Here is a 12,280-nt window from a genome sequence, read left to right as displayed (position 1 = left end):
GGCCCCCCGCCGCACTTCAGGAAGGGGCACCTCTTTCATTGGTGGTCAGTGAGAGGAGCACAGTATGTGGCGGCCCTCCAATGGTCTGAGGGACGGTGAACTGGCCCCCTGTGTAAAAAGTTTGGGGACGCCTGCCGTAGAAGGTTGCCATGGGAGAAACTGCCTCTCTGGGGATGGTCCACAGCCTGAGCGTGCTCTCCTGGGAGGGTGGGCAGTTGAGGACTGTGATGTCTAACCCTTCTGGACCCTGGCCCCTCAGGGCTAGATAGTCTTTCTCCTGATCACTGTCCAGAGCCCCACAGACCCCAAAGAGAAGACAGCCAGTGAGACAGCTTTGACCTTTGGAAGAGCAAGTACCTGCAGGACTGGTCCTGAGTGAAGTCCGGCCACTGGAACAATGGCCCCCAGAGCTGAATGTCTACCCAGCCCCCTGGCATCCTCCTCCTCTCTCTGCCCCAGTGCTGTGAGCACAGCTGGCCCTTTAAGTGAGCTCTGTGGCCTCGGGCTCCCCCAGAGGCCCTCCCTGCTTAGAAACCCCTAATTAAGGTGCAGGGAGAAGTGAAAACAAGTAGCCAGAGACAGGCCCTGCCTGGGAGGCTGCCCAGGGAGCAGGAATGGCTGGGCAGGCTGGGAGTGAGCAGCTGAGGGCAGGATCATGAGGGCTCAGTGTACTGCCCTTCAGGCCACCTGCTTTTAGGACAGTTAACTTTAGACAGAAATGTGGCCAGTGTGGGTCCCAGGAACACTCCCCTCAACTTGGTAAGTGTCCAGATGGGACCTTCCCATCTCTCCTCAGCTTCTCTGGATTCCTAGCGTGCAAGATCTGAATTCCGGGAGCTCAGCCCCTCCTCTGTCAGGACACCAATGCCTAGCCTGTGGACAGCCTTAGCTCTGGCTGCAACACTGAGTTTCCAGGGGAAAAGACTGGCTCTAGTTGAGCCACAGCTTCTCCCTAGGAGGCACCACATCCCTCAGGACCTTCCCTCATCGGAGGTGGGGCCTGTTGATGGCAAAGTTCCCATCCTCCTGTAAATTGCCCCGCATCCACTGTGCCTCATGAGCTGCCCTGGCTCCCGTTAGGAAACCAGATGATGACTAGGAGAATGACATGAAGAACAGATGTGAGAATGCGCCCCAGGACCCCGCAGAGCAGGATACTGGGGGCTGCCATTCGGCTTGGACCGAGGACACCTCCATCTGTCTGTGGGGGTCTCCCTGAGTTACTCAGCAGTCTGAGTAATTACTGCCTGACAAGAAGGCGGGCACAGTGCACCCCCACATTACACCACAGCACCCGCCTTTAGTCGCTCCCACCCCCTGGCTGGACTCCAAGGCAGTACCCAGCCCTCCTGAGGCCTGAAATAACTCTGCTTCTCACACTGACGCCCAGCTCCAGCCAACTTTTCCTAAGATGCTAGAGTTTGTGGGCTAGGGGGTCATGGGGAGGCGGCTTGGGGAGGTGGATGGAGGATTATCCCACATTTGGGCCCTGAGTGAGGCCCACACTTTATCACAGATCTATTATGTGACATTGAGCAAGTCTCTGGGCCTCAGTGTACTGACAGAGGACCTCAGGTCTCAGTGTCAGGGCTCAGGCAGGGGGTGGGGGCAGCACTGCCTTGCAGCTGGTGGCTAAGAGAAAGAATGCCTCACCTTCTGTTCCTACCCTAAGAGGGACCAATCTTTTTTTTTTTTTTTTTTTTTTTTTTTTTTTTGAGACAGAGTTTCGCTCTTGTTACCCAGGCTGGAGTGCAATGGCGCGATCTCGGCTCACCGCAACCTCCGCCTCCTCGGTTCAGGCAATTCTCCTGCCTCAGCCTCCTGAGTAGCTGGGATTACAGGAACGTGCCACCATGCCCAGCTAATTTTTTTGTATTTTTAGTAGAGACGGGGTTTCACCATGTTGACCAGGTTGGTCTCGATCTCTCGACCTCATGATCCACCCGCCTCAGCCTCCCAAAGTGCTGGGATTACAGGCTTGAGCCACCGCGCCCGGCTTTTTTTTTTTTTTTTAACTGCTCCTTGTGGCCATGGGCAGTGTGCCCAGAGTAGCAGCCATCAGTCTTTTTCTATCTTTAAACTTTTTTTTTTAATAGACATGGAGTCTCACTATGTAGCTCAGGCTGGTCTTGAACTCCTGTCCTCAATCAGTCCTCCCACCTTGGCCTCCCAAAGTGCTGAGATTATAGGTGTGAGCCGATGGTCCTCAGGAAGGACCAATCTTATTTCTTCAGGGTTACTTCTCACCTTTAAGCATCTGCTGGAATGCCCTTCCCCCTTCTCAGTGCGCTGAACTTGGCCCTCAAGACCTAAACTCTTCTGTGACTGTTTTCTGATTATCCCATAGCCCCTGGCAGAGCTAGCAGAGCCTTTTCTCAGTCTTCATGACTTCTGTCACACTCTAAGATGGTTTGTGGGTTTTTCTTCTCCCGTGACACCTGAAGCTTCTGGAAGTCCAAGCCCAGAGACTTAGTTCAAATCTGAAGCTTCGGTGCCACCAGATGCATGTATGTCAGACTGGCCTTTTTTGTTTGTTTATTTTGTTTTGTTTTGTTTCGAGACAGAGTCTTGCTCTGTCACCCAGGCTGGAGTGCAGTGGCATAATCTGGGCTCACTGCAACCTCCATCTCCCAGGTTCCAGAGATTTTCCTGCAGCCCAGCCTCTCAAGTAGCTGGGATTACAGGCATGTGCCACCACACCTGGCAAATTTTTGTGTTTTTTTAATAGAGGCAGGGTTTCACCACGTTGGCCAGGCAGGTCTCAAACTCTTGACCTCAAGTGATCTGCTCAGCGCTCAGCTCAGCCTCCAAAAGTGCTGGGATTACAGGTGTGAGCCACCGTGCCTTACCTTTTTTTTTTTTTTTTTTTTTTTTTTTGAGACAGAGTCTTGCTCTGTCACCCAGGCTGGAGTGCAATGGCACAGTCTTGGCTCACTGCAACCTCCACCTCCCAGGTTCAAGCGATTCTCCTGCCTCAGCCTCCCAAGTAGCTGGGATTCCAGGGGTGCGCTATCATGCCCAGCTAATTTTTGCGTTTTTAGTAGAGACCGGGTTTCACCATGCTGGCCAAGCTGGTCTCAAACTCCTGACCTTGTGATCCACCTTGCTCCGCCTCCCAAAGTGCTACGATTACAGGCGTGCGTCACCGCGCCCGGCCCTAACCTTCCTTTTGACCTTCCTATCATATCACCTTTTCCTCCAAGGAGGGCTTCAGCTGAATTTCTGCTTGGATGTCACCTGTTCTGAGCAGCTTTCCTTGTCCGGCACCCCCACCCCTGTGTCAGCTCCAGAACAGCACTGGGCTTTTCTTCTAAACACAATCTTCCATCTTCTCTGGACTTTCCCCATTTGGCCCCTATTAAAATGTAAACTCCTTGAGGACAGGGCAAAGCCATGTCTTTTCTGTCTGTGTCCCACACATACATGCTGAGCCTTCGGTGAATGTGTGTGGAGTGACTTGGTCCAGCCACTCTGTTTCTTCCCTCCGAATCCCTCTGATCCCAGGCCAGTAGGGGGTGCCGCCTCCACCCAGGAGCTCGCCTGGCCCCAACCTTCTCCTTCCTCAGCCCAACAGGCCCCTGCGGGACCCTCTTTCCAAGCGGCCCCTCCCCCATTTTGCGAGAACCCCTGGCGGGGTCTGTGTGGACCAAAGGAGATCAGAGACACCCCACACACACCCACCCACGCGGAGACAGACCACCCGAACCCGCGCGGGTCCTTCCTTCTCCCTGGAATTTGCAGCGGGCCCCTCTGGAATGCTTGCTCCCCTCCGCTCCCTACAAAAGAACAGTGTCCTGGGTCTCGGGGTGCGGGGCGGCCCGGTTTGCTGGCGCGGTTCTGTGCGGGAAGGAGCCGTCGAGACTGGAAAAAGGGGCGCTGGCTGGGGACGAGGCGCGGCCGGGAGGGGACTAGCGATCCGGACTCCGGGCGGCGGTCCTCGCGTCCCAGCCGCCTCTCCCGATGACCTCCAGCCGCGAAGGGCGGGCGAGCGGGCGGGGGCTGGGCTGCGGGTTCGGGCTCCGGGAGGCCCGCGGGGCGGGCGAAGGGTTCGGGGACTGGGGCAGGTGCCTGGACAGACGGGGGCCGAGGACCTTCCCCGGGGGCGGGCGCAGTGAAAACACCTTGGGAGGCGGCGCCGCGCGGCTAAGCGCCGCTGCCCTGGGAATAGGACGGCGCTCAGCACTGCGAGCTGAGAGCACTTTCATAAATTTTGTATGGGAGGCGCTCCGTGAGCGGGGGCGGGGAGCGGAGCCAGAGGGAGGGAGCTAGCAAGCAAGGGAGGGAGGGAGGAGGAGAGGAGGGGGAAGCCGGGGGGAGGAAGGGAGGCGCCCCGCTCCGCCGATCGCTTGGTCTTGCAAACGCGCGCCGGGCGCTTTCCCCGGAGCTCGGCGGTGCGTGCGAGCGCCCTTTTGCAGCAGCCGCGGCGGCGGTGGTCCGAGGGGGCGGAGAGGAGGGGGCTGCGGCCGGCCGGTCAGGGGGCGGCGGCCCCCTCAAAACCGTCTGCAAAGTGCTCCGGGCAGCAGGAGCAGGCCGCCGGCTCCGCGGAGCCAGCAGCTCGCCCCGGGGCTGAGCGAGCGCGCGGGGCTGCCGGGCAGCGCCACGGTTGCTTGCGGGCGCCGGTGCCCTGGGCGCGGAGCTGGAGCTCATCATGCCCCTGCGGGGCCGGGCCACCGGGCACCAGCGGATCCCCGGCTTGCCCCCGCCTCGACGCGCTCGGATTAGCTGCAGCTGGCGCCTAGGGATTTGAATCTGGACCCAGGGAGGGAGTGCGCCAAGGCCGACCTCGGAGCGGCGGCCCCCCGGCCAACATGCTTCGCAAAGGTGAGTTGGAGCCGCAGGGGCAACTTGAAGTTGAATGCGCTCGGGAGGGAGCCGCGAGCCCAGGAGCCGCCCGGCGCCGGGGCTTCCTGTCCGGGGCTCCCTGTCCGGGAAGTAGCCCTCTGCGGGCTGGTGGGTTTTACCCGGCGCACCCGCCGAGGGGCTGCTGCTGGGGCTCAGCTCCCGTCGGTGGCCAGTTGTGAGACCCGGGGTTTGCTCCATGGATGCTGTGGCCAGGCTTAGCGATCCGGCTCGGAGGGGACAGTCGAAGACCAGAGTGAGAGGCCGGAGGTGGAAGGGGAACCGGCCTCCTGGGACCTTTGCTCTGCTGTGATAAAGTTTTGCACTTGCAGGCTCCATCCCCTGTGCGGGCACACGCCCTTGCTTCTGCCGCTTTGTGGAGGCCGAGTCCGCGCGGCGCTCCAGTGCAGCCAGAAGTCAGCAACCCCGCTGCCCGGGAGCTCCCCGCGCGCCCTCGCTCCCCCGACGGGGCCCGGACGCAGGCATCGCCTTTGCAACCCTGCTCTGATCCCTGGGGATGGGCTCTGGGCACCCAGCGGCTGAGGGTGGGGAGCGGCAAGCGCCTGATGTCCAGTTCCTCAAACTTTCCTTCCGTTGGGAGCGGAGGGACGCTAAGGCCGTGCCGGTAGTGTGCGCGACCAGTGCCCAGCTCAACTTGAGGACAGCTGGCTTCGCGACCACCTTGGCTAGAAGCCCCGGCAACCCGGCCTGGTGCCAAGCGCGGCAAAGTTGGTGCGGGCACCGGGGAAGTCCCGCCGCGCCCCCACGTGGTTGCCACGCGGGGTGAAGTCCCCTCGGCCCCAGGAGGGCAGGTGACCACGCCGGGAGCCCATGGGCCCCGCCGCCAGCCGTTCCGGCCTCTGCGTCTGTCTCTCTCCCCTGCCAGGTCAGAGCGGGCAGTGGCGCCCCGCCGGGATCCCCCCCTGCGCCCGGCCCGGTCGGGAGGCTGAGAAGCCGCGGCGCCTGCGGCTGGCTGCCCTGGCCCTGCGGGAGCCGGCCGATGCGGGAGCTCAGGTAGCGGAGGGGCCTGATCCCTGCGCTCCGCGCTCCAGCCTTAATCCGCCCCTGTTTCCATGGCAACAGACCGAGGTGTCGTAAGCATAGGATTCTGACCTCACAGCAGGATGGGGAAGGAGAAGACGCGCAGGGGGGGTGGGGGGGGGATGGCGGTGTGGGGGGGAGCGAATCCCTAAGATGGGTGAGAGAAGCAGATGTGGGGGTGATGTCAAACACCCAGGTCCTAAAGCAGGTCAGACAGGTGGGCGAGGAACCACGCCTTTGGTGTGGTGGTCGCAGCTTGGGCCAGCCCAGGAAGCCGAGTTGCCCCATGGTCTTGGAATAGCCACAAACTTGTGTGTGACTTGTGCCCTCCACGTGGGTCGGTCCGGTGCAGGGGGAAACGCTGGTGGCCTTCACTGTGGTGTGGAAGAGTCTCTGGGGCTAGTTGGAGAAAGCACTTCGCAAATACACCCCAGGTCCTCCTTTTCCCTGCAGAAAAGGACAAAAAGTCCTTTCAGGAACCAAACAGTGCTGGTCAAAGTGTCTTTGTACAGAGAAGGTGCTTTTAAAGAGCTGAGCACAAGCCCAGGTCTGGGCATCCCGGGCCCTGAGCATGCGAACTTGCCCCAGCCGAGAAGGCTTCCCAGGCGGTTCTAAGAGGCCGCCATGTCTGGGCTTCGAGGCTGTGACAGGGAGAATGGAGAGGGACTGGCATCTCCTTTCCCTTTTGGTCTTTTGTCTTTTGGCAGTTTATAGTTAAAAATGAGCCGCCAAGCAGCCCACACACTTTATTTATATGGTTTAGGTGCCCAGGGAGTCTCCAGCAGCCTCCAAGAGCCTCCCTCTCTCACCCTGGCTAGCCAGAGGCCGAGCTCTGGACAGCCCAGTGCACTGTGGGGGACGCTCCCTCAGGGGAGGCTTCTCATCCTGCTCAAGAGGTGGCCCCTGGAGGCCGAGCAGGCATGTGTGTTCCTCACTCGGGCTGTTTCTTCCTTCCTACACAGCCTGGTTGGCTGAAGAGGTTCCACCAAGGAGAGCTTTCCACCTGGACTGGCCCAAGGGAGGCAGAGCAGAGGAGCCCTTCACTGGGCTGGGCTGGGCTCAGCCTGGGTGACCTGGAGTCTGCCCCTGGGACATTGTGTGGACAGATAACTTGTGTTGGCTCTTTCCTGGGCAGTTGGTTTTCTCTCTTGGCTCCAGATCCTGATCCTTTGGATTTGTTTCTTCTGCACACATGTATAGGACACTCAGATTCTCTGTATGGATTCTAGGTAGGCACCCAATGCCAGAGGCATGCCTGAGGCTAATGCCCAGGGAGGTGGCTGTTGAAGTGTCTGCTTCTACAATTGTTCCCAAAGTTTCCGAGCAAAAATGATATAGGAGGCCAGGTGCGGTGGCTCATGGCTGTAATGCCAGCATTTTGAGAGGCCGAGGTAGGAGGATCACTTGAGACCAGGAGTTCAAGGCCAGCCTGAGCAACATAGTGGGACCCCATTTCTACAAAAAAGGTTTTTTTTTGTTTTTGTTTTTGTTTTTTTTGAGAACAGAGTCTTGCTCTTTTGCCCAGGCTGAAGTGCAGTGGCGTGATCTCAGCTCACTGCAACCTCTGCCTCACAGATTCAAGTGATTCTCCTGCCTCAGCCTCCTGAGTATCTAGGACTACAGGTCCACACCAGCATACCTGGCTAATTTTTTGTATTTTTAGTAGAGACGGGGTTTTGCCACATTGGCCAGACTGGTCTCAAACTCCTGGCCTCAAGTGATCTTCCTGCCTTGGCCTCCTGGAAGTGCTGAGATCACAGGTGTGAGCCACCGCATCCAGTCAAAATTTTTAAGTTATCCAGGTGTGGTGGCGCACACCAGTAGTGCCAGCCACCTGAGAGGCTGGGGTGGGAGGATCACTTGAGCCTGAGAGGTCAGGGCTGCAGTAAGCCAAGATTCTGCCACTGCACTCCAGCCTGGGTGACAAAGTGAGATACTATCTTTAAAAAAAAAAGACCGAGTTCGGTGGCTCAATTCTATAATCCCAGCACTTTGGGAGGTTGTGGCAGATGGATCATTTACTTGATGTCAGGAGTTCGAGGGCCAGCCTGCCAACGTGGTGAAACCTTGTCTCTACTAAAAATACAAAAATAGCCGGGCGCGGTGGCTCAAGCCTGTAATCCCAGCACTTTGGGAGGCTGAGGCGGGTGGATCACGAGGTCGAGAGATCGAGACCATCCTGGTCAACATGGTGAAACCCCGTCTCTACTAAAGATACAAAAAATTAGCTGGGCATGGTGGCACATGCCTGTAATCCCAGCTACTCAGGAGGCTGAGGCAGGAGAATTGCCTGAGCCCAGGAGGCGGAGGTTGCGGTGAGCCGAGATCGCGCCATTGCACTCCAGCCTGGGTAACAAGAGCGAAACTCCGTCTCAAAAAAAAAAAAAAAAAACCACAAAAATTAGCCGGGCATGCTGGCACGTGCCTATAATCCCAGCTACAGCTACTTGGGAGGCTGAGACAGGAGAATAGCTTGAACCCAGGAGGCAGAGGTTGCAGTGACCTGAGATCGCGACATTGCACTCCAGCCTGGGCAAAGAAGTGAGACTCCATCTCAAAAAAAAAAAAAAAAAAAAAAAGGTATAGCACATGTTTAGATAAGTCGTGCTATTTTCTTGCCTATGAGATGCGGAGCCCTGTGTGGGGTCCTGGACCTGAGGGAGTGTAATAATTTAATTATGATTCTGAAAAGGGTTTGAACGGAAGAGTAGCCTTCCCTAGATCCTGGGGGGAGGAGGAAAGAGAGAGAGGAAAAAAACCCTTATCTTTCTGCAAAGGGCAGGGCTAATGGTCTTGATAATTGGGTGCCTGTGCGGTGAGGGGTCCGGTGGTCTGAAGCCCCAGAGGAGGAGGAAAGCAGGGCTAGACTTGGCCTTGAGGATGATCTCTGATTCCTGGCTGTCCTAGTAAAGCCATCCCCTGGCACAGCATTTTGGGCGGACCAGGTGGGGACTGCCTTGTATCTCTCTTTTTTTTTTTTTTTTTTTTTTTTTTTGAGACGGAGTTTCGCTCGTTACCCAGGCTGGAGTGCAATGGCACGATCTTGGCTCACTGCAACCTCCGCCTTCTGGGTTCAGTCAATTCTCCTGCCTCAGCCTCCTGAGTAGCTGGGATTATAGGCACACGCCACCATGCCCAGCTAATTTTTTGTATTTTTAGTAGAGACAGGGTTTCACCATGTTGACCAGGATGGTCTTGATCTCTTGACCTCGTGATCCACCCGCCTCGACCTCCCAAAGTGCTGGGATTACAGGCTTGAGCCACTGCGCCCGGCCCTGCGTTGTATCTCTTAATGAAAGGACTGCACTGGCCACATCCCCACCTCTGTGAACTAGAACAACCCCCATGGGACCAAGCTGCTGACAGTGCTGGTGGCTGAAGGCTTTGGCAGCTGCGTCCCTGCCTCTCCATCTCATGGCCTACCCGGCACAACCAGGGATATTAAAAGCAAGCATCTGGTTAAGTGGTGAGAGGCCGGCAGGGCAAGTGAGGCCCCCAGCCACCCAGCAACATCCAGGAAGAAAGGCCGGCCTGCTGCCGGGGTCGCTGCACCAGAAATGGCCTACTTAAGGTCAGGACCTGTGGTTTTCATGTTTAGAGCTATAAGAGCAGAATGCAAATCAAGAGCCTCTGGGCTAATACAGAACCTTTCCTTAAAGTTTTTATCTTGTTAAGCAAGAAAATAGAGTGCCAAATAGGCTTTGTAAAGTGGCAGTCTAATTAATAATTTAAAATCATGTAACTGTCTTTCATTAGAATTTATCTGTACATCACATCAACCACAAAATCAGTCAAACACACTCATTTATAAGTTAATGCCATCCCTGAATAATTCAGCAAGAGCTAGATTAAGGCCTGCAACTTAGTAAGATGCATTCTGTTCTCTTGGTTTCCATGGGCACATGGGCTGGTCTGGTGGCAGATTTGGGCTTCTGTTTTGTGGGAAGAAGGAAGGGACCGTGATGGTGTCCGATGTTTGCTTGACTTGAATCCAGAGGTCTCCTGGGTGTTCGGAGGGTCTCCATGTGGCCAGATGTGAGCAGGCTACCTCTGCGCTTAGCCCCAGTGCGAGGGGGAGAGAAGAGTGCTCCATGGATGGCCAAGAGAAAAAAGATTCTCTTTTCTGCTGCGGAGGAAGCGTAGGGGGGATGCAGGAGCCCTTGTCTAGGAGGCTGAGCTGTTGAGACTTTTTAGCCCAAATCCAGGGTGCAGCGCATGTCTGTCCCTGTAAGGGCACATAGCATGGTGAACCAGTTTCACCAAAACAGCTTCTTTCCTTAGGAGCTTCTGGGCTGCTGCTCTCCTCAGAGCTCCGGGTCCTTATGCCAGAAAAAAGGAGCCAAGAGGAGAAACTTTAGGGAGCACCTCACAGCAAGGAGAGGCAGAGTGAGTTGCTAAGCAAAGCCCATGCATGCATTTTCTCCCCAGCAGCCAGAATAACAGCAAGGACAGTGGAGCGGCGTTTCCCTGCGAGCTCAGACAACATCGAACATGTGTTCTGGTTCCGTTCCCACCATGCCAACACGGCAACAATTCCTTACTGCAGTGTTCAGGTCCATTTTCTACAGGAAACGGTTCATGACCCAAACTCCCAGCATGAGCCCTGGTTCCTCCACAGTGGGAACGAACCTTAACGTTTCTTGGCCCTGGCCTCAGCCTGCCAACCCACAGCCCTCTCGGCGGTTCAAGGGCTCTGCGGATGGAGACGGGTTAGAGACCCGGAGCAGACACACGCTCCAGGCCGGGAGAGGTTCTTAGCCAAGTTTGAGAAGAAGGCATCTCAGGAGGAAAAGGCAGGGGAAGGGGTATAGGTGTTTGCCCCTGGCCAGTGGGGAGTGGATAGCAGATGGCATCAAGGAGGGGGAGTTTTGTGGGGTGACTCCAGCTCCAGGGTCTGGCCGTGTCTTTGGGATCAGGCCTGAAAAGGACAGAACGGTTGACTCGCTGGAGATGAGAAGGAGGGGAGGCATCACAGAGGATGTCAAGAACGGAGCTGCCTTGTGCCATCTGCAGTGAAGTGGTGGTTAAGGTTAAAGCAGAGAGGAGATGACAGGGAGGGAACAGATGGCCGAGGAAGCAAAATAGCTGGCGAAACGGGAACGGAGCCTCCAGGGACAGCAGAAGGCAGGACCTCCACGCAGAGCACCGGAAGCAGCCCTTTCCTCGGGGTGCAATGGCTGGACCGCTCTGGGCAGAAGTGAGTCAGAGAGAGGAGTCGGGAAGGGACCCCAACGTGAGGGCTCCCCCAAGGCCTGGAGAAGATCTAGGGAGCCATCAGCTCCGAGGAGAGGACGGCAGGAGCAGGGGCCTCCAGGGATGCCAATGAACTGGAGAGAGGAGGCCACTGTCTTGGTGCCCATCACTAGAACAAGTCACAGCCACCTCGGGCTTCATAGAGCATGCCCAGCCAAGCCTGCTGGGAGGAGATATGGATGCTGGCTGGACACAGGCAACAGGGAATCAGCTGCCTTTCCCACCTGCCAGTCCCTGTCCACATGCTGCCCATAGCTGCCCATGTTTACTGAGCACCTGCTACAGCCGCACTAAGCATGCCCCACGCCTTATCTCACGCCACCTCCACGGCCACCCTGCAGCATCCACCTGTGCACATTCCCCCATTTCAGATGAGGAAACTGAGGGGTAGCTAGCTGGAGTCCCTAGCCCCAGGCCACCCAGGCAGCATGTTGCTGAGTCAGGATGCAGCCTCGTCCTGTCTGTCAAGCTCCCCCTCTCCCGGGCTCTCTGGACCTCTGTGCTCCAGTGTCTCACGTGCCCATCTGTCTTGATTTCTCTGACATTTGTTTTGTGGGGCGCTGGGCACTGCTGAATCATTTCTGGCTTCTCACAGAGCCGGAGCTTCTCATGAGCTCCCTTCTCTGCCCCTCGGAGGCTCTCTGGCTGGGATCCGGGGCTTCCAGGGCCTGACCTGCTGTCACCCATGGCCTCTTCCACCCCTCGCCCCTGGTGTCTGGAAGACACAGTCCTCGCCTCTGTCTCCTGCTCTGGTTTATTCCTTGGGGACAGAGATGGGCAGTGGGCCAGGCACCCTCCTGCCTGCTTTTGTGCCTCTGAGAAAGGCCCAGGGCCATGGTTTATTTGGGGGCTGGGCTCGGCCTGGGCTCTCAGCCCTCCCTGTGCTTGGCTTTCCCTGGCTCCCCTTCTAGGGTGACCTGATGGACCTGCAGGCACAGTCTCAGAACGTGCTGGCTCCTCTACTCCATCTGCACCCCCACCCCGCCCTGCAGTGCTCCTTAGCCCCTGGGGGGGGTCTTCCCACTGCCCGGCCCCAGCCTGCCAGGCAGGAGAGGAGCTGCAGGACTCTGCTGCCCTCCAGAAAGGGCTTCTCCTATCCCCTTCCAGGCACGGCTGAGTCCCAGAGACGTCAGTTCTCCCTGTGCTT

General features: G+C 57.3%; 1 protein-coding gene across 1 annotated transcript in view; it reads left to right on the top strand.

Moving 5' to 3' along the window:
• Positions 1–4,300: 4,300 nt before the first annotated feature.
• RTN4RL1 (reticulon 4 receptor like 1) overlaps positions 4,301–12,280 on the top strand; it is a 95,808-nt gene continuing 87,828 nt past the window's right edge. The window contains exon 1 of the mRNA XM_010339972.3: positions 4,301–4,821. Coding sequence (XP_010338274.1) covers positions 4,809–4,821 — 13 coding nt within the window. The 5' untranslated portion in view covers positions 4,301–4,808. The remainder of the gene's footprint in view (positions 4,822–12,280) is intronic.

The sequence above is a fragment of the Saimiri boliviensis genome, chromosome 17, assembly GCF_048565385.1.
Source record: "Saimiri boliviensis isolate mSaiBol1 chromosome 17, mSaiBol1.pri, whole genome shotgun sequence".
In the NCBI taxonomy this organism is placed as follows: domain Eukaryota; kingdom Metazoa; phylum Chordata; class Mammalia; order Primates; family Cebidae; genus Saimiri; species Saimiri boliviensis.
Note: the sequence above shows the minus strand (reverse complement) of the source record. Positions and strands in the feature narration are given on the sequence as shown.